Here is a 21,575-nt window from a genome sequence, read left to right as displayed (position 1 = left end):
GAAATTATACTCTACATAAAGTTTCAAGGTTACGCATGTAACGTCTCGGTTTAGTACATAACCCTCGTTCCCTGATTGAGGGAATGGAGATGTTATGTCGAACGACATATGGGGTCTCACTTGGGAGGCCAATCATCTCTGAGTTTAAGAGAAAGCGCCAATGAAAATTTGCTTGTGGATTTAACATACCTGGGCCACACGCCGTCCCCACGGGTATAAATAGGCGACAGGTGCATCCACTCTTTCAGGTTTTACACTGAGGAGCTGAGAACGTGTCCCGGCAACAGCAAATGGTTCAAGGTTGTGGCGCAGGGATATAACATCTCCTTTCCCTCCATCAGGGAACGAGGGTTACGTACGTAACAGATATGTTCCCTATCTGTCGGTCACTACGAGTTATGTCGAACGACATATGGGGTCGTATGGAAAACGGCACAACCTGAACACCGTCACAACCCTGTAGCGCTGCAGTTGTCGACAAGCCGTGGCATGCCACAAAAGCTTAGCTTAAGGTCGTAGACTGTAATTGTAACAGTCTCTAAGTTCCAACTCAACCCTATTCTTATTTGGAGAGGCAGAAGATTGACACTCAAATTCAGATCTGTCAGGTTATTTGCACTTTCAGATTCTGGGCATGCTTCCATGACTTGATGACCGTTTGATGAAATCTTGTAGTGCTTGATGTTTGACTCAGCCAACATGATTTGGTGTTTTTAGTAGGCTGATGGCTTCAGCTGGACTGAATACAGAAATCAGGCCATCATCCACATAAAAATTTCTGTGGACAAAGTGCTTGGCTTTTCTACCATGCTCCTCTTCATCGAACTCAGCAGCTTATCTTATCCAAAAGATTGGCACAGCTAGAGACGGGCTGTTACCAAAAACATGAACTGTCATTTAGTACTCTGTGATTTCTTTGGAGAGAGATCGTTATCCTTGAAACACTGAAACCTCAGAAAGTTTTGGTTTCCTGACCTTGAAGCAGTAGAAAATTAGTTCTACATCAGTTGTGACTGCAATCTGCTCCTTATTAAAGCGCATCAAGACCCCCAGGAGCTTGTTGTTTAGGTCTGGTCCACAAAAAAAAAATGCTATTCAATGAGATGCGTTCATATTGCACACTAGAATCAAAGAGGGTGTAATCTTCTCAGGTTTCATAGGGTGGTACACACCAAATATTGGTACACACAAACTTCTCCCACAGTGACCCAGCCTAAGTCAAGACACTGAGCATATGGCATGTTACCAAATACATTATATTTTCCTGAAAATTATGCACACTTTAGAAAAGTTTTGTGCTATTCCAGGTGTAGGAATTCCGTTGCGATCTTTAGGCAAGATATGGCATTCCAAGACTGTGGGAAGTGACACTAGAGTTGTCCCATTCAGTGAACTAACAATGAAATTGTTTGCTATTCTTCCCATTGTCTTTGTTGTACCTGCACGTGTACTTATAGTATAGGGGAAAGAATCTCTGTTGATCCCAAACAAGCTCGAAAAACATCCAGAACTACATACACCCTCTTAGCTTTTTCAAGGGAGTTAGATGGTCTGGTAGCATTCCCTGAGATTTCTGTGCAATATGAAGTAACCTCAGATGAGACATCACCTTCAGGATCCCCTCCTTACTCTTGCTGAGTTACTGGAGAGTCCACTGCCCATGGAGCAGGCCCTGGGTGCACTGCAGAGACATGAAGACATGCAACACCTGAAGGAGATAGACTGTTCTTTGAGGTACGTTTTTCTTTCATCCAGGGGTCTTCTTCTAAAACCACAGCACTTTGACAATCGTCGTTGTCTGTAGAATCGGAGTATCAGGAAACTTCTGACATTGTTCCACTGTATGCGTCTGAACATGCTCCATAGTTCGCTGAGTGTGAACTGAGTTTGTCTCATTGTCCAGTTCATTTATATTTCCTTCCTCGATGTCAGCTGATGCTTCAGAAATCGCCGCTTCAGTGGATGCTGCACTTGCTTCTTTTTGAGATTTTAGCAAGAATAAATCTGCTTCTACTTCTGCTTTTTTCTTCATCATAGTTGTTTCTCTTTCTGCATAATGTGCTTTAGCTCTTGCTGCTTCTGCTTTAGTTCTCGCCCGAGTCGCTGTCACACTGTCTGATGACAGACTTGATCTTTGTCATGACTTGCAGCTAGAAGCTTGTGATCTAATCTCAAAGGCTTGAGAGGTATCTTTCTCATCATTGTGTGACTCCATACTTGATGGTGAAGATCTGTGCAGTGCAATGCAATGTAACAATGGCTGTGTGATTCCGCTGTCTTAACCCGCTGTGTCAATGTCTTTTTACTGTTCTGTTCGCCCTCAGTCCCGCCCACTCCGGGTAACGCCGTGTCCCTCCACACTGCTGTCATTCATTCAAATAGTGAGTTGGTCGCTGGATCAAGTTTACTCTTCTGAGGAGCTTCTGGAGCAAGTACTGTGAGAAGAGTGACTCGATCTGACTGAACCTGTGTGTGTTCAGAGGAAGAGCTCTGCTGACCCGCTGGACTCTGGGCTTCACTGACACCTGCACCATGAGGAAGGAATCCTGCTGCATGTTCACGTCTGGAGTCATTGGCGCTGTTCTCCTGATCATGGGAACCGGACTCTTTGTGTCCGGACTCTTCCAGACCTTGATCCACAACAAGCTGAAGGGGGTAAGAGCTGTCTTTGCTGAGGAACGGGACAGTTTATTATGTCAGATAAATATTATAATTTTATAATGTATATAGTATTTTTATAATTAATTTTTATTTTAAAAAGCATGTGTTATTTTAATGTTACATTTTAATGATTACAGTGTTTTTTGTTAATATACTGAAATTGGTTCATTTAAATGTACATTGTGTATGGTTTAATGTGTAAAGTGTTTTGTATTATTTTGTAAAAACTTTTTTTTTTTTTTTTGGTAATTTTCAATTTTTATTGTATATTTAAGTTTTAGTAAGTGGTGAATCGAATTCTGAGAATCCACGTGTTTAAATGTACTTTACCTATAACAGCAGATTTTAATCATAATCTTTTGCAGACCTTCCTTGCAGCCATACAATAATAGTAATCTTATGCTGTGTGCCTTTAGACTAAATCATGATAACGCTTTGCATATAAGTATAGTTTAACATATCTGTAGATTTGTGATAAGTAGTGTACAAGCTAATGATTATTACATTTAATGAGCCTTTCTACATGTGAATTTAATCGTCTGGCTACTTGAGGCCCCACATGTACATTGTATGTATTTCTAACTGCGTATAGAGGAGTAATTGTAGTTAATCACTCTCGGAAATATTGTTGTTTTCACAAAATGTTTTAGGTCTCAGAAAGAGGAATAGAAACTGGGCGACACTTTTTAGGCTATTTTTGTAAAAGGCGAGATGTATATGATTGATTTCGCTCATGTGCATTTGAAACATGTCTTTTATTCTGATGCACTATATAAGATGCGTCCGAGACCCTCCCTATCAGACTTCTCCTTTCTCTCGCTCTATTTTTGATCTTAGTTTCACTTCCTCTTTTATTAAAGGGTTCACCTGAATACTTTGACTTTCACAGGTTCTTATCCAACTCACATACTTTGTTTTTCTAGATACTTTGTATTTTTTATCTTCTTTGTATTTTTAATAGTTTGGATACCTTTTTGGATACAGTTATATTATATTATATTAACTGTGGATTTGTATTTTTTGTATTTGAAGTTAGTTATAATACTTAAGAATTTTGTCTCCAAGTTATGAAATGTAGTTTCATTTTTCTATAATTTTCTGAATACATTTTCATATTAAACATCCTCCACAGTCTGACTTGGATTGGATTCTGCATCAGTAAGGGATTTTTATTGATTTATTGAATAATTATTTGTTATTTTTTTTAAATAATTTAATTCTATATTCCAATTTTTATGGTTAAATGTTTTTGGTTCTATATTTTTTTGTTTTGTTTATTATTATTATTTTAATTTTACATTTTTATGATTTTGATTTTGACCCCTTCATATGCTTAGATTTTTCTTTAATAGAGCATCAAGTAAATGTCACGTCTGCAGGAAGCATAGGAAGCACATGATCACTTGCTTACATCTGGATGTTTGGGAGAGTAAATCACACACACACACACACACACACACACACACACACACACACACACACACACACACTCACACATGTTTGTTTTTGTGAAAAGTGGGTTCATTCCTATCTCCCTTCACCAACCCTACACCTAACCCTAACCCTCACAGGAAACTTTGTGCATTTTTTACTTTCTCAAAAAAACTCATTCTGTATGATTTATAAGTGTTTTGATAAATGGAGACATGGGTTATGTCCTCATAAGTCACCCTCTCCTTGTAATAGCTGTGTTATACCCATGTCATTATACAGAGTTGTGTCCTGATATGATACAAAAACAAGAGCACACACACACACACTCACATACACATACACTGCAGATGTTCTGGGAGTTTCTGATTGGTCACACGTTCAGAGTTTTGATTACGGGAGAAAAATGTGCAAATCATGTTGATGACAGTAAAGAGTGAATCTGTCATCAGTAATGCAAGAAATTCTGAAACCAATGTACATTATCGTTAAAAGGAATGAATACTCTTATTCATAGAGGATGCATTAAATTAATCAAAAGTGGTAGTAAAAACATTAATAATGTTACAAAAGTTTGTTAATTTCATATAAAAATTATAATAACAGTCCACAGTTTTACTGTTTTTACTGCATTTTTATCAAATAAATGCAGCCTTGGTGAGCAGAAGATATGTTTTTTAAAAACATGAAACATCTTTTTTTATTATTACTTACTAAAACTAATAAATAAAAATTAATAAAAACAATATTGACTTTTATTAAATTTCAAACACCAATACATAAAAAAAAATCAAAAACATTTTAAAAAAAAAGAAAAAATCCATAGTTACTGTCTTTCATATTTCTTGTAATACTTCCCGACTCCTGTGTGTTTCTGCTGCTGGCTTCTAATGACCTGATTGAGCCAGAACAAATACATGTTATCAGCATTTGAGAAATTTGAAAATGTTAGATCTGAGCATGCAACAATGTAGCGCTGGAGGTCATGAGGTCGTGACCTAAATACTCGTCCTTGTCCAATTCCAGTGTGATTAATGAAGCAGACAGGATGTGATTTTGTCAACTCTCTTATACACTGAATTTAATTTAGTTTAAATTATATTTTCTTGTTTTATTTGCAACTCTGAAAAACCAGTTTTACAGTGAATGACCTCAAAGTTAACAGATATGAACTAAAGCCACTAAATGTTTGATTGTGTCTCAAACTGAACAGAGTTTCACCTTCATTCACATGTTTGTGCTGTAATGTATAATATCCCTGTTGTGTTGTGTGTTCAGGAGATCACGCTGACGGAAGGCAGTAAAATTTTCGGCACGTGGAAGAATCCCCCACCTCCGGTCTACATGGAGTTCTTCATGTTCAACCTCACCAACCCTGAGGAGTTCCTGAAAGGAGAAGCTAAACCTCATGTTACTACGATGGGGCCGTACACCTACAGGTACATCACCTGAACACACAGACGGATCGGTTTTCATGAAATCAGCGCTTGCTTTTATGCCATTTTACGACATTGCATTGGTCCGAAATCCCTCTGCACAGAGATACATAACATGCCATGTCTTGTTACGTTATTGTTATGTTATTCTGTTTTATGTTATAAAACAACATTATGTAAAAAAAAACATTATGTTTTGCTATGTTATGTTTTTTCCCTAAGAAAACATAACATAAAAACATAATATAATATAACATAACTAAACATACATAACAGTCTCACGTAAAGCATAACATGTTATTTTATAATATTGTTTTGCTATGTTGTTTTTAATTATAAAACAACATAAAATGTAACTTTAAGCATGATATAACTAGAGCATCACACAAAACATAACATTGTTTTCCAGTGTTATGTTTTATTATAATAAAACATAAAAAATAAAAAATAAATAACCAAACAGCATAACAGCATTATAATACATAACATAACAAAAATTGACATCAAAACAACATACATTTTTTATAACAAAACAAAACAACATAACATATGAAAATATGGGCTGGTAAGTGAATACATTTTTTAATCTAATTAATTACATGATGTGGTAATTAATCAATCAAATTAATCGCACATCAAATATGGAGAAATTATTCCCAAAAGATCATTTAAAATCATTGTTGTGTAAAGCATCAGACAGAGATTACAAAAAGTCGGTTCAGCATGAAATATTTTGTTTGATAAAATGTATTACATATACTTTTTTGGACCATGTGAGCAAATGATGACAGAATTGTACACACATTTACACACATATATTTGTTTTTAATCTGTTTATAAAAAAATATAAATTATCAAATGTATGTTATCCCCCAAAAATTGTAATTATATTTTATAATTTATATTTGTTGTATATTGATTTTATTTATATTTGTGTGTGTGTGTATTTATAATTAGAAAATTATATTTTTAATATTCATAATAATCTTAATATATTTCTTCATTTTAATAATTTATCTTTAAAAAAAAAACTCCTATTGAATTTTTAAATGTAACATTTGCTGGAAACTGACACCCAAGTTTACTTCAGGTAGCTCCGCTAATTTGCAGATGTTGATCATCTTTACTGAAGAATGATGTGTGCATTATTAAATACAGTTGCAGCCGAAGCTGAAGTCGTTTTGATGCTGTCATGTTTTATTAGCGTGTTTGCAGTCATACTTCTGCATGGTTTGTTTGCATTGGACTTGATGGTAATTAAGAGGATAAAAGAAGACACTTAAACAGGAATCAATACGCTCTTGAAACATCAGATGTTTAACCAAAGAGAGTGAAACACAAAATAACTTTCATGCATATATCAAGTATTATGCTCCACATTATGCATATCATTTTTTTCTACCCTACAATTATCAATTACATTATATAGCCATTCGTGCATAATATTTCACTTTGCACCACCATCATTTTCATTGAAGTGTTTTTCAGACTCACACATATATAATCACAATGTCAATAAAAGTCAATCTAGTTGTGTTATTTCTGCTCAGCTGAACTGTGTTTTGTTCTTCTTCTGTAACTCTAACCCGTTCCAGAGAGTTCAGGCCCAAACACAACGTGTCATTTGTTCACAACGGGACGAAGGTTGCTGCTTACACAGCCAAGATTTTCGTCTTCGAGCCTGAGAAATCAGTTGGAGACCCGAACGTGGATCTGGTGACGACGGTGAACATCCCAGCGGTGGTGAGTGTGTGTGTGTGTGTGTGTGTGTGTGTGTTTTATTGTCCAGTTGATCTGAGTCTCAGGCTCTGGTTTCCTCAAACAGGCCGTGATTAATCGGTTGAAAAGTCTAAGCTTCTGGGTCTCCACGCCAATCTCCATTTACATGGGCTCCATCGGCACCAAAATGTCCATGACACACACGGTGCAGGAGCTGCTCTGGGGCTTCAAAGACCCCTTACTCACCCGACTGAAAACCACAAAACCAGAAACAGACGAATACTTCGGTCTCATGCTGCATGTGAGTCTCAGATCAGACGCGTGTCTGTGGATCCTTCTGCAGTAACATGTCACACACACACACACACACACACACAAGGAGACATCACTCTACCTGTGTATCTGGACACCCTCAAAAGTTTTCCTGGCTCATCTTCAGGTTTCTTTGAGGGTTTTGGCGGTCTACATAGATTTTCTATGTTTTCCTTGAGAAATTAAATCTTAAGTGATGATGATAGTATTTAATTATCTTTATATATATATATATATATATATATATATATATATATATATATATATATATATATATATATATATATATATATATACTTGTATGAAAAGATTCAGCAAATCACTTGCAAATCACTGGCCCATCTTCATAAAAATGTGTAAAATGTATCCTTTCCACATGGTGTTGCATAAATGATCTTAACTGCAGGAAGAAATTTTCACTAATAATTGTTAGGAGAATAATACAAAATGCTGCCAAACAATAATAATAATACATTTTATTTATATAGCACATCTTAAATACCCAGGGATGCTTTACATGAGGTAAATAACAGACATGAACAGCCACACAGCAGTCAAAGGTGAAATAATATGCAATAAACAAGATAAATTACAAAACAAGCATAGAGCAGAAAATTAAGGCAAGCAATCAATTGATAAACATTGTAAATATGTGAGTTTTGAGAGCAGTTTTAAAGCTCTGGAGTAAAGAGATAACACAGAAATCTTGTGTTAGTTTATTCCAGAGCTAGGCAGCAGAAATGCACTATAGATAGACAGAATGTTGGTACTGCAAGCTAATTTTCAGAGCTCAATCTCAAATTAAGGGCACGGACAGAGGAGAATTAGTTCGGAAAGTTAAGAAAGTGCTAATCCATGAAAACTAAAACAGGAATCTTAAACTGAGGTGACACGGAGCCACATATACTAACATACTCAGAACTATTATTCTGTACATGAATATGTGTGTGTGTGTGTGTATATATCGTCTGTTCTTGTGTTGTCAGAAAAATGGAAGTGATGATGGTGAGTTTGTGTATCACACCGGAGAGCAGAACTACCTGGACTTTGGCCGCATTTACACCTGGAAGGGAGAAAAGTAAAGTCCCAGATTTTCCTGAATGTCCTGTTTAATGAAGCAGAGCTGGAGAAGATTGACTTCATGTGCTTTGTGTCTCAGGATGGTGTCCTTCTGGAAAACCAACCAGAGTAACATGATCAACGGCACTGACGGCAGCTCTTTCCACCCGTTCCTGACCAAAGAAGAGCGGCTCAACGTCTTCACCCCTGACCACTGCAGGTAGCGGCCCTCGTTTGCATTCATGCACTCGTCAAGTAGCCAACCATATCTACACAGTGTCAGGTTATTAGACAGCCATCAGTGCTTTAAGAGTGATATTTTTGCTGAGATTGACACTGTCGACTATAGAAATGTACATGTTATGACTTCAAAACTTGCATGTGATGCATTTTTTCCTGCTTGTTTTGAGATCACATCCTTTGTAATATGTAATAAACTAAGACGACGTGCATCAAAGTTTTAGTGGAAAAAAGAACGTCTCGGTTACGTACGTAACCCTCATTCCCTGATGGAGGGAACAGAGATGTTATGTCGAACGACATATGGGGTCTCATTTGGGAGGCCAATCATCTCTGAGTTTAAGAGAAAACGCCAATGAAAATTGGCTAGTGGATTTAACATACCTGAGCTACTCCGTGTGCCACTGCCAACGGGGACATAACCTCTCTGTTCCCTCCATCAGGGAACGAGGGTTACGTATCTGTCGGTCACTACAAGTTATGTCGAACGACATATGGGGTCCTATGGAAAACGACACAACCTGAACACCGTCACAACCCTGTGGTGCTGCAATTGTCGGCAAGCCGTGGCATGCCCCAAAAGCTATACTTAAGGTTGTAACCTTCCCAAAGCCCCAGCGGAAATTCACTGACCTTGGTACCAAAGGGGCCAAAGGGTGATTACCTCGCTGCTGGAGAAGGCCATGCTGCTGTTCCGCCAACACAAAGTTAATGGAAGGGATTTCAACCTTCAGTGAAAGATTGCTTCAAATTTTCCCTATTTTTTCTTTCAGCTTGGCAGACAATGGGGAAGCGAGCCTAGGAACAGGCCGCTACGGAGACCACATCTTACCCGTAGGGAGGTGGCATGTGGAGATACTGATATGGAATAACCCAGGGGGCAGTACTACATATGGAAGGGGTCTCTGAGGCAGGTCCTACTTTAGAGTAGGGATGGAATGGCTTCCATAAGAGACTGACAGAACGGGTCTGTCAAGGGAAGACACATGTTTGCCAAGAGGGAAACCTTACCGTGGAAAAATACATATATGGGATTACCTGTAGGGAATCAAGCCATATGGACACCTAGCCCAGTACAGGGCCTGACCGGAACTCCGGGCATACTAACACCAGCACTGGGCCTGGCGACAGACTGCTCCGCCAAGTCTGACTGCCGAGGGTGCTGGAGGATGCTCAACCAGATTGCGCCAACCGGGGAACTCTACTGGGAGAAGAAAGGCGCTTGCACCCCTGTGTTAGGGGGAGTGCCGCAGCAAGTGTGACACCCAGCCAGCCCTTCCCGCCAATTTACCTGTTACCCAACACACTGGAAGAAACTGTCTCTACACGAAGGTTGTAAAACCTCTTAGGTGTCGCCCAGCCTGCAGCTCGACAGATGTCTGCCAGAGAGGCACGGTGCGCCAGTGCATAGGAGGAGGCCGCACTCTGTGGGGAGTGGGCCCTCACCCCCAGGGGGCACGGCTCACCTTGGGAATGGTACACCAAGGTGATGGCATCCACTATCCAAAGATCTGGATGCGGGTGCCAAATGGTGCCAAGCCCCTGAGAGAGGAGGTCCCTTCTCAGAGGATAAGCCAGGGAGGGGCTGTCACGAGGAGCATGAGTTCAGAAAACCAGGTCCGGGTGGGCCAGTAAGGCTCAACCAACAGGACCTGTTCCTCGTCCTCCCTGTCCTTGCACAGCATCTGTACAAGCAGGCTCACTGGAGGAAACGCATACTTGTGTAGAACCCGAGGCCAGCTGTGTGCCAGTGCATCCGTGCCCAGGGGGGCCTGGGACAGGGAATAGTACAGCTGGCAGTGGGAGGACTCATGGGAAGCAAACAGGTCTACCTGGGCTTCCCCAAATCGACTCCAGATCAGCTGGACCGTCTAGGGACGGAGTCGCTATCTCCCGGGAAAGGTGAGCTGTCGTGTGAGCGCGTCGGCTGCACAATTGAGCTGCCCCGGGATATGGATAGCGCGCAGCGACATAAGCCACGTCTGACTCCAGAGGAGGGGATGGCGGGCGAGTTGGGACATGCGACCTGATCGTAGACCGCCCTGTCGGTTGATGTACAAAACAGCTGCAGTGTTGTGCGTGCGGACCAACTCGTGCCTGTACAGCAACAGCGGCCGAAACTGCCATAAGTCTAGATGCACTGCCAGCAACTCCAGACAGTTGATGATCCAAAGCAGTCAAGGTCCTGTCCTGAATCTGCCTGCCCATTGCATGTTGCGCCCAAGCCCGTGTTGTACAGTGCTCATCTGTTGTGACAAAAACATGTCGGGACATTTGTTCTAAGGGCACACCAGCCCGTAGAAAGACAAGATCCCACCAGGGGCTAAATCGGCGACACATCGGTGTGCTGGTGACACGATGTGTACCGCGGCTCCATGCCCATCTCGGAGTGCAACCAGTGCTGAAGTGGTCTCATATGGAGCAACCCGAGCGCCGTGACTGCAGCTGCGGATGCCATATGCCCCAGGAGCTTCCTAGAGGACTTCGCAGCCGGAAGTGACACGGGGGGCGCCGCTCTCCTGTGCGGGGCTCGGTGCGCCGGCCTCGAAGAACTCTCAGCACGTGGCAGAGCTTTTGTGGAGGATGCAGGGGGGTTCCCACAATGACGGGAAGGCTGAGGCACTGCCCATGACGGAATGGTGGCAGCCGGAGGATCATGTCTGGGTGAGATGTGCTGTATGGCCTCAGTCTGACGTTGTTCTGTCAGGAACTGCTGGGCACAGCCCCTGACAGCATCACCACACAGGACAGCCTGGGAGATGGGAGCGTCCAGAAAGTGATCTTTGTCAACGTCTCTCATACAGACCAGGCTGAACCAGAAACGGCACTACTGGACCACCAGAGTGGACATCGCCTTCCCGAGGTTGTGAGCCACGCTCTACACCGAGCACCAATTGAACAGCCATGAGCACTCAGGGCTGGGCGGTGCATTCACCTCCATCCTGATGCTCTCAGCTGCCTGGGCAAGCAAGGCTGTCAACTCTAGGTCCAACTCGGCAGTGGCGACAACACCCGAGGGGGGCCGCCCCACCATATCTTCATCCACAGAGGTCAATAGCCCATCTCCGATCCTCGACATCTGATCCCCGGCGGCAAACTGAATGACCTGTTGGACTGCCATAAGACAGCCCAGCAAAATCACCCAGCAGCCGCACAAGACAAACACTGTGGAAGGGGCAAGAGGTCCATGGGGCATGGCCCGGCGAAGAAGCTCTCACTGTCACCTTCAAATCTCCTAGAGCACTAGCCGGAACGTGTAGTGACAGAGGGGTCTGCTCCTTTCCCTTTAAGAAAAGAGAGAACCATCCACGAACGTGCCTTCAGCGTGCTGAATGCCCAGACATGGAAGACAACGCTCGTGGCCGTTGTCAGAGAACAGGAAACGACCACATCCAGAAGGACGCGAATGAAACGGCGTCTTTAAAAAGACGTGAATCATCCGTGATTTGCTCTTTTAGGAAATCTGCTCTCTTAGTTGAAGCGCCCAGGGGAATCGCAGAAAGGGACACCACTGTTTGCGCCGTACTGTCAACCAGAACAGATTCCCGACACACAGCAGATGAATGAGGTAAAATGAGGTTGGGAAGTCGTGGCCTAATGGTTAGAGCGTCAGACTCGCAATCCAAGGGTTGTGAGTTTGAGTCTCAGGCTGGCAGGAATTGTAGGTGGGGGGGGGGTGCATGTACAGTGCTCTCTCCACCCTCAATACCACGACTTAGGTGCCCTTGAGCAAGGCACTGACCCCCAACTGCTCCCTGTGTGCTGCAGCATAAATGGCTGCCCACTGCTCCGGGTGTGTGTTCACTGTGTGTGTGTGCGCACTTTTGATGGGTTAAAAAGCAGAGCACGAATTCTGAGTATGGGTCACCATACTTGGCTGTATGTCACGTCACTTTCACTTTCACTCACACATGGTTTCACGAGAACAGACTCCAACCCTGGAATGTTTTCAAATCACTTTGAACCTAGTTGAACATCAGCAGCAGACCCTTGGGTTATTGTGCTGGCGGGGACAGCTGTCCTTGTCCTTTTCCTCTGACTCCTCACCCAGATTTTTAAGGGAAAGGTGGATGCAAGAATGGCTCACATAACCTTTGTACATGGTTTAATCATGCTGGGAAAATAATTTCCCCTAAAATTACTGAACACTTTTCGTGTAACTGGAAAGCAGCTGTAGTTATCTGAACATAAGATGATATTTGATGGATCTTCTGCAGGTCCATCCACATGCGCTTTGAGAAGGAGGTGGAGTTGAAGGGCATCCCAGCATACCGCTTCACACCGCCCCGGGACACGCTGGCCAGCGGCAAGAACAACCCGGAAAATGAGGGATTCTGTGTGACACCAAATAAATGCCTGGACGACGGCGTGCTGGATGTGTCTGTGTGTCGGAATGGTGAGGTGCTGCATTTAGACTGGCACTCTATTCATTTACTAACTGCTTACTTTCTTTAAAAAAACACTAGCTTCTCTAATCTTTTTGTATTCTATTTGTGTTCTTTTTATTTATTATACAATTAACAAAAGCAAAAAAGGCCTCTTACACCGGCTGGTTTTTATATAATAAAAAAACAACCTTGCTATGTGTATCGCATTAAGCTAACTGAGACTTGTTACAGCAAATATTGCCCTTTTCTTGATTTTTGCTTCTTTTGCCCTCATTTGTAAGTCGCATTGGATAAAAGTGTCAGGTAAAAGACTAAATGTTATTGTTGTTGTTTTGTATCTCAGGTGCTCCTGTTGTCATTTCTTTCCCTCACTTTTATCTGGCTGATGAGAAGTATGTCCAAGCTATCGATGGCATTTCTCCGGTGCATGAGCATCATCAGACCTTTCTGGATCTGAACCCTGTAAGATATGTTGTGATATGATAAGACATTTTGAAGTGTTGCAGTGTCTTGTTCTCGAATGTATTTTTTTCCTTTTTGAAGTTTTTGTGACATAATTGGTTTGATTGCTGCAGTCTGGCTCAGATTTCTGACTTTTCTCAGACTATGGGAGTGCCTGTTCGTGCCATGAAACGAACCCAGTTCAACATTCAACTCGAGAGAGTTAGTGGCTTTCCGTGAGTGGGGCTTTCCTGTTAGATATATTTAATTCGGCCGTGTTGGTAAGCAGCCATGAGTGTGAGTGTATGTTCTATAGTTTTAAAGCTGAAGGTCTTTGTCCTTTGTTTCCTCAGGTTGACCAGGAATCTCAACAACACCATCTTTCCCATTTTGTTTCTGAATGAGGTCAGAAGAGTGTCAGAAGTTTCCCCTGAATGGGCTGATTTAGTAACCGATGTTTTCTTTTGTGGAACTGAAGGTTTTCTGATGTTTTTCAGTCTGTGGTGATTGATGACGCTTCAGCGGCGAGGATTCAGAAGCTGCTGCTGATCGTAACTCTAGTGTCTCATATCCCGCTCATCCTCGTGTCTCTGGGAGTCATTCTGGTGCTTGTCTCCATCATCCTCGCCATTCGCTTCTATCAGAACAAGGTAATAGCAAACACCTCAGAACACCCTAAAAACTGCCTAGTAACACCCTAGCAACTTTGGTTTTCTCATTTCGCCAGAACACCCTAGCAACTGCCAACAACCACCCAGAACACCCTAGCAATGTCCTAGTTACACCCTAGCAACTTTAGTTTTCTCATTTCCTTCGGACACCCTAGCAACTGCCTAGCAACCACCCATAACACCCTATCAATTGCCTAGTAACACCCTAACAATTTTGTTTTTCATTTCGCCAGAACAACCCAGCAACCTCCTAGTTACACTCTTGCAACTGCGTTTTTTTTTTCAGGTCAGCAGTTCTCAATTCCAGTCTTCGCACCCCCCAGCTCTGCATTTTTCACATGTTTCTCTTTGTTAACACACCTTATTCAGATCATCAGCTCGTTAAAAGTGAGCTCCATGCTTGAACTGTTCACAGTGACGTGGTCCCTATACAGCGTTCCTTGCTCCCTACTCTGTTGAAGTAAACATCACTTCGGAACATTCATTCACAGATTTGCGCTGCTCAAGTGGCATACACTCCACAGCAGGTCACCTTTCAACGGAACCTACGCCCACTCTCTCCAACACACCTATCCTTCACTCTCTCAGTTTTCAGCTCTGGACACGAACAGTGCTACTGACACTCTTTGCTCCACTTTAACCTCTTGCTTGGACAACTTTTGCCCACTGTCGTCTAGACCAGCACGCACTCCCCATCTGCCCCCTGGCTGTCCGAGGTTCTCCGTGAACATCGCTCTCAACATAGGGCTGCAGAGAGGAAATGGCCGAAATCAATAAACTCTACCGACCTCAGTGTGTATCAGTCTCTACTCTCTTCCTTCTCTACAAATGTCTTCACTGCTAAAACATCCTACTACCACAACAAAATTAACAACTGTTGTGACGCTCGGACACTCAAAACATTCTCTTCTCTTCTTAATCCACCTCATCCTCCATCGACTCTTACAGCTGATGACTTTGCAGTTTTCTTCACAAATAAGGCAAGAACCATCAGTGACCAATTCTCCACACCGCAGACGATAACTTCACAATGACTAATGGACACTCTCTCTCCTCCTCTCCACTCTCAGAGATGGACTTTTCCAAACTTATCCTGTCGAATCATCCTACTGCTTGTCCACTTGATCCGATCCTCACTCATCTCCTTCAAGCGATCTCTTCTTCAGTCATACCTTTATTTACTCACATTATCAACTCACCTCTTCACTCTGGGACAATTCCCTCAGCATTTAAGCAGGCTCGGGTAAGCCCACTGCTTAAGAATCCATCTCCAGCTCTTCTAGAAAACTACAGTCCGGTATCCCTTCTTCCATTCATTGCAAAGACACTTGAGCGAGCTGTGTTCAACCAGCTCTCTATGTTTCTTACACAAAACAACCTCCTGGACAGCAACCGATCTGGCTTCAAAAGTGGCCACTCAACTTAGACTGCTCTGCTCTCGGTTACTGAAGCCCTGCGATTGGCAAGAGCAGCTTCAAAATCCTCAGTACTCATCTTACTGGACCTGTCTGCTGCTTTTGACACAGTTAATCACCAGATTCTACTGTCCAACCTCAGAAAGATGGGCATCTCTGGAACTGCACTCCTGTGGTTTAAGTCCTACCTCTCAGATAGATCCTTCAGGGTGCGTTGGAGGGGTGAAGTCACAAATAACTTGTTCCTCAAGGCTCAGTACTTGGACCTCTTTTCTTCTCCATCTACATGATGTCATTAAGACCTGTCATTCAGAAGCATGGCTTTGCCTATCCAGCTGATGCTATGCTGATGACACTCAACTCAGCATCTCATTCCAACCAGATGCTTGCATTGCAGCCTGTCTGAGTGACATCTCTAGCTGGATGAATGACCATCACCTTCAGCTCAACCTTACTAAGACAGAACTCCTGGTGATTCCAGCTAACCCATTGTTTCATCACAACTTCTCTATACAGCTGGGTTCGTCAACCATAACTCCTTCCAGGACAGCCAGAAACCTAGAAGTTGCGATGGATCATCAGTTAAGCTCCACTGACCACATTGCTACAACGACCCAGTCCTGCAGATTTGCCTTGTACAACATTCTAAGATTAGACCCTTCCTGTCAGAGCAAGCCACCCAACTTCTTGTCCAAGCTCTGGTTCTCTCCAGACGGGACTGTTGTAATGCTCTCCTGACTCTTCCTGCATGTACTATCAAGCCTCTGAAACTTATCCAGAATGCAGCAGCGAGGGTTGTCTTCAATGAGCCAAAAACAGCTCACGTTATTCCTCTCCTCATCAGGTTACACTGGCTTCCAGTAGCCGCTCGCATCAAATTCCAGGTACAGATGCTTGCCTACAGGATGACCACTGGCACGGCCCCCGATATACCTAAGCTCACTAGTTCAAACTTATGCACCCTCAAGAAGTTTGCATTCTGCAAGTGAACTAGTGCCATCCCAAAGAGTTTCAGAATCACTCTCACGGACCTTTTCCTGGACTGTGCTCAGCTGGTGGAATGACCTCCCAATCTCAGTTCGAACAGCTGAGTCTTAAATCATTCTGAAAAAACATCTGAAGACTCATCTTTTTCACCAGCACTTAATCAACTAATACTAGCACTTACCCTTTCTTTTCTTGTTTATAATATTCTTGAATCCGGGTGATGGTGTGTGTTATCTCAGCGAGGGTCGTGTGTAGTGTTTCTCCTCTCGGTTTGTTCCGGGTGACGGTGTGTGTTATCTCAGCGAGGGTCGTGTGTGGTGTTTCTCCTCTCTGTGTTTTCCGGGTGAAGGCGTGCGTTATCTCGACAAGGGTCGTGTGTAGTGTTTTTCCTCTCGGTGTGTTCCGAGTGAGAGTGTGTGTTATCTCAGCGAGGGTCGTGTGTAGTGTTTTTCCTCTCGGTGTGTTCTGAGTGACGGTGTGTGTTATCTCAGCGAGGAGTGTGTGTGGTGTTTCTCCTCTCGGTGTGTTCCGAGTGGCGGTGTGTTATCTCAGTGAGGGTTGTGTGTGGTGTTTCTCCTCTCGGTGTGTTCCGGGTGACAGTGTGTGTTATCTCAGCGAGGGTCGTGTAGTGTTTCTCCTCTCGGTGTGTTCCGGGTGACGGTGTGTGTTATCTCAGCGAGGAGTGTGTGTGGTGTTTCTCCTCTCGGTGTGTCCCGGGTGACGGTGTGTGTTATCTCAGCGAGGAGTGTGTGTGGTGTTTCTCCTCTCGGTGTGTTCCGGGTGACGGTGTGTGTTATCTCAGCGAGGAGTGTGTGTGGTGTTTCTCCCCTCGGTGTGTTCCGGGTGACGGTGTGTGTTATCTCAGCGAGGAGTGTGTGTGGTGTTTCTCCTCTCGGTGTGTTCCGGGTGACGGTGTGTGTTATCTCAGCGAGGAGTGTGTGTGGTGTTTCTCCTCTCGGTGTGTTCCGGGTGACGGTGTGTGTTATCTCAGCGAGGAGTGTGTGTGGTGTTTCTCCTCTCGGTGTGTTCCGGGTGACGGTGTGTGTTATCTCAGCGAGGAGTGTGTTTAGGGTTTGGCTGCACTAAATGTGGTTTTATTAACAAAGTTCGGGAGAAGCACGATCAGATAATCATCCAATTTGGCACAGGTGCATCTCGTTTAGCTAATCATCTTAAATAGCACGCAAGCGTATATATATCCAGTCTTCCTACCCCCTGTCCCATGACAGTTTTTCGGCAACCCTCCTCCACCCCAACTCCTCACTTCTAATCTATTTATCCCAAAATAGGGATAGGGGGAGTTATTTGGGTTCGGGCTATGCTCCGGGCCCGGACCCCTCCCCCAGGACAGCACGCCAAAATATGCCTACTATTTGCCTTCAGATTAGATGCAAGGGTGAACTCGTGAAGCCTGTTTTGAGCCGTGTGTTAAGAGTTGTGTTGCTTGGAATGAGTTTTGCAGGTGATGTGAACTGTTTAGCTCAGGTGACTGTTGCTAGTGCAGACTGTAGTTAGAGTTTTGCACATGTAGCTCCAGTTGTGCTCACTGTCATTTAGCAATCGAAAAAAAAAGATAACATGAGCTAGATGTATATGTTAATATATGAAATTGTTCCTGGTTTGAATCTGGTTGATCATGTGATGCTTCAAACTAGTTCAAGGACTGAAACATGCTCTCCTTAAATACACGAACTTGTTTTTCATGTGTTTGTGTAACTCCTATTACTATAACTAATATTTGATTTTGTATACCTCGTACTAAATCAATCTTGTCTTTCTTATCTCTAATCTTATATGTTCTTCTTTTCAGCCGTCTGCAAAGAAAGACACATCATTCGCTCCTGTCGCCGCCAAAGTGGACGATCAAGACGAAAAAAATGGCACTTATATCGGCATGACGCCTGTGGACAAGTCTTAAGCGGCTGTGTGTGTGTGTGTGTGTGTGTGTCACAGGTGCTTTCACTCTCACTTCATGGTCACTCTGCATCTGTTTCATTTCATATACACTTAAGCGACATTAAAACTGCTGTCAGGGATTTAGAGTATCACAGATCAAATGTTAAGAAACTCAATTTGGACCCAAATGCAGCCCTCGCTGTCCACTGATCACTCTACTGAAATCAGGCCTAAATTTATGATTTATGTGTTTGAATTCCATCTACATTAAACTTAATGTGATGCATATTTGTCAGTCATACATAACAAAGCCAGATTTCTAAACAACTAATTTGCATTTATTAGATGTATTATGTTTTCAAGATGCATTTATTCGAATCAGCATAAATCTGTTCATCTATCTATATATAAACATGGTTGAAATATGACTAGATGTTGAACAAGCAATTTTCAATGAAATGCATGAGATTGAAACAAATGGTATTTGCTGATAATAGATATATAAACCTTGTTATTGTATATAAAACACATTCAGTTTCATTTATAACTGACAAATATGCATCGTATTAAGTTTATTCCATAGTGTCATTCAAATCGTATATACATTTCATATACATAAATCTTAAATTGAAACCTTTTTCACACATGATGTGTTGCTGCATTTAAACAGAACAGAGAAAGTAGTTTTACCTTGACATGACTGACCGCAGCCAAACACACACATGTGACAAACAATAACACAACCTCTCCTGTGTGAACGAGGCGAGCCACATGTGACTGAACCTGCTGTGCCTTTCATCATGAAGCGTGTTATTTCAGTGAACAGCTGATTCATTCATAAGCTTAAAATGCTAAAGTTGTTGATTTGATGTTGTGGAATATGTAATCTAACGTTAATTTCGTTAATAACGTAATGTCAGACATACACACTTCTCTGAACGTGATCTTTGATCCTCAAACACTGAACGCAGACGACTGCCTGAATGATTTTAGATGAGAATTGTTCTGAAATGAATATAATCTATAAGTATTATTAGACAGCAGTATTGCAATGAGCGTGCACTTCTTTTACTATTACTGAACTAATATTTCAGGATCTTTTCAAAGTTTCAGTCCTTATATTTAATGCCTTCTGCATCTGTCCAGCTCTTGGATTTTAAGATTCAGACTGCACAAATAATTGTACAGTTTTGTATATATATGAATTTTCTTTTTTGATGGATTTATACGAAAATATAATAAAAAGTCTCTCTGAAAGGCATATATTTGGTCATTTTTGTGTTTTGTTTGTTATTTTTTCATTTTTTTTATCATATAATAATTATTAAAAATAACTCCTCTACTTCTGATATAGTTTTCTTTAATAACCAAAAATGGCAATAAATAGATTAACTTGTTTTATTCAAGTCAGAAATAATTAATTTACATTCAATTCATTTATACCAAAAAAAAAAATATATGTATACAGTTATTTATTTATTTATATAATTTTGTGGGTCAAATCAGTTACAGAAATAGTGCTTTAAGGAAACAATTGCAGGTTACCACTTTTTACAGTTCACTTGAAACTGTTGTTCAATTTTATTTTACTGATAAACTACTTGGATACAAAGTAAATGTAAATAAATGCACCTTTATGTAATAAACGTAAATATTAAATGTGATAAATGCAAATGTACTAAAATGCAAATGAACTAAAAATAAATTGCTTGATATCACTGGTAACATGGTGTAATGATTTTGTGTAGTCAGATCAGCTAAATATGATGCCTTTGTAATTACTGTATATATATTTAATAATATTTAGGGCAATTCTATTTTCAAAAACATTTTATTGTATTTTATTTTATTTCTTTGTTGTGTGCGTGTCCCTGCTCCTCCGCGCCGCTGGGTGGCGATAACATCAATAGCAGCGGTGGCGTCACTCTGACGTCACAACAAGCTCAGCGTTACTCATCGTTACAAGATATTGCTTCAGCTCGCGCAGAACAAGGTTAGTTTTACACACATTAACTGCATTCTAGCCAAGTTTTCAATAGAATATATGATCTTCTAATGTCATATATGTGATAAGAACATAATCATGAGTTGTGTGAAGTGTGTGTGGTTGTTTATTGATCAGATTCATGATTGTAAACAGGAAGACAGCAGCGATCAGACAGAGTTGATCGTTAGTAAACGTTATGATGATTTAAATAAATGTAAATATTGCGAAACTAATGTGTAAATCGGACTTTATATGTTCTGATTACGTATCTATCCAGATCAGCTAAAGATGACGACTTTGTAATGAATGTATACTGAAAATAATCTGGCTGAATGGAAAGCTACAGAACAATTTAAATCTGTTTATAATATATTTATATTTATATACACATCCTGGCATCATCAGCTGAGATGGTACTAGCACAGTACTTTGTATTACATGTGAATAATTGAATCATAAACGTCTGTCTGTGGAATAATAGATCGAGTGGTTTATCAAAGCTCCTTTGAAAGATTGATGTTGAGATGTGAATAGATCTGATGCTGTGTTTGTCTTCAGTCATCTGGAGATATGGTTTGCATTCCCTGCATCGTCATCCCTGTGCTGCTGTGGGTTTATAAGCGCTTCCTGGAGCCCATCATCTATCCGTTCATCTCTCCCTTCATCAACCGTTTCTGGAGGAAAGAAGCTGTGCAGGAGACTCAGAAACACAGCATTGTAAATCAGCATTCAGCACACATACACCCACACATAGACCCACACTAACACACACACACACACATATACTTATATACTTCTAGTCAGAAGCTTGGGGTCAGTAAGACTTGTAATGTTTTTTAAAAAGTCTCAAGGCTGCATTTATTCAATCAAAAATACAGAAGAAAACAGTTATATTACAAAATGTTATTATTACAATATAAAATAGTGCTTTC

The 21,575-nt window shown here is 41.6% G+C and overlaps 1 protein-coding gene across 1 annotated transcript; it reads left to right on the top strand.

Annotated features, from left to right (window-relative positions):
* The first annotated feature begins 2,357 nt into the window (after window positions 1-2,357).
* LOC113064487 (lysosome membrane protein 2-like) lies at window positions 2,358-19,692 on the top strand. The gene is made up of 12 exons (XM_026235366.1): window positions 2,358-2,655; window positions 5,371-5,531; window positions 7,124-7,271; window positions 7,354-7,548; window positions 8,546-8,637; window positions 8,719-8,838; window positions 13,076-13,254; window positions 13,590-13,708; window positions 13,850-13,923; window positions 14,041-14,092; window positions 14,185-14,337; window positions 18,571-19,692. The coding sequence occupies exons 1-12, from the start codon at window positions 2,533-2,535 to the stop codon at window positions 18,676-18,678; spliced, it is 1,524 nt and encodes a 507-aa protein (XP_026091151.1). The 5' UTR covers window positions 2,358-2,532; the 3' UTR covers window positions 18,679-19,692.
* The last annotated feature ends 1,883 nt before the right edge of the window (window positions 19,693-21,575 follow it).

This window comes from Carassius auratus, chromosome 46, assembly GCF_003368295.1.
Source record: "Carassius auratus strain Wakin chromosome 46, ASM336829v1, whole genome shotgun sequence".
NCBI lineage: Eukaryota > Metazoa > Chordata > Actinopteri > Cypriniformes > Cyprinidae > Carassius > Carassius auratus.
The sequence above is the reverse complement of the archived record's forward strand: the minus strand, read 5'-3'. Positions and strand labels throughout refer to the sequence as shown.

Excerpts from the sequence above, each read along its gene's own strand:
- LOC113064487 (XM_026235366.1), top strand. The coding sequence starts at position 2,533 with ATGAGGAAGGAATCCTGCTGCATGTTCACGTCTGGAGTCATTGGCGCT. Across the intron at positions 7,549-8,545 it reads ACTTCGGTCTCATGCTGCAT|AAAAATGGAAGTGATGATGG; the intron begins GTGAGTCTCAGA and ends TTGTGTTGTCAG. Across the intron at positions 14,338-18,570 it reads TTCGCTTCTATCAGAACAAG|CCGTCTGCAAAGAAAGACAC; the intron begins GTAATAGCAAAC and ends TCTTCTTTTCAG.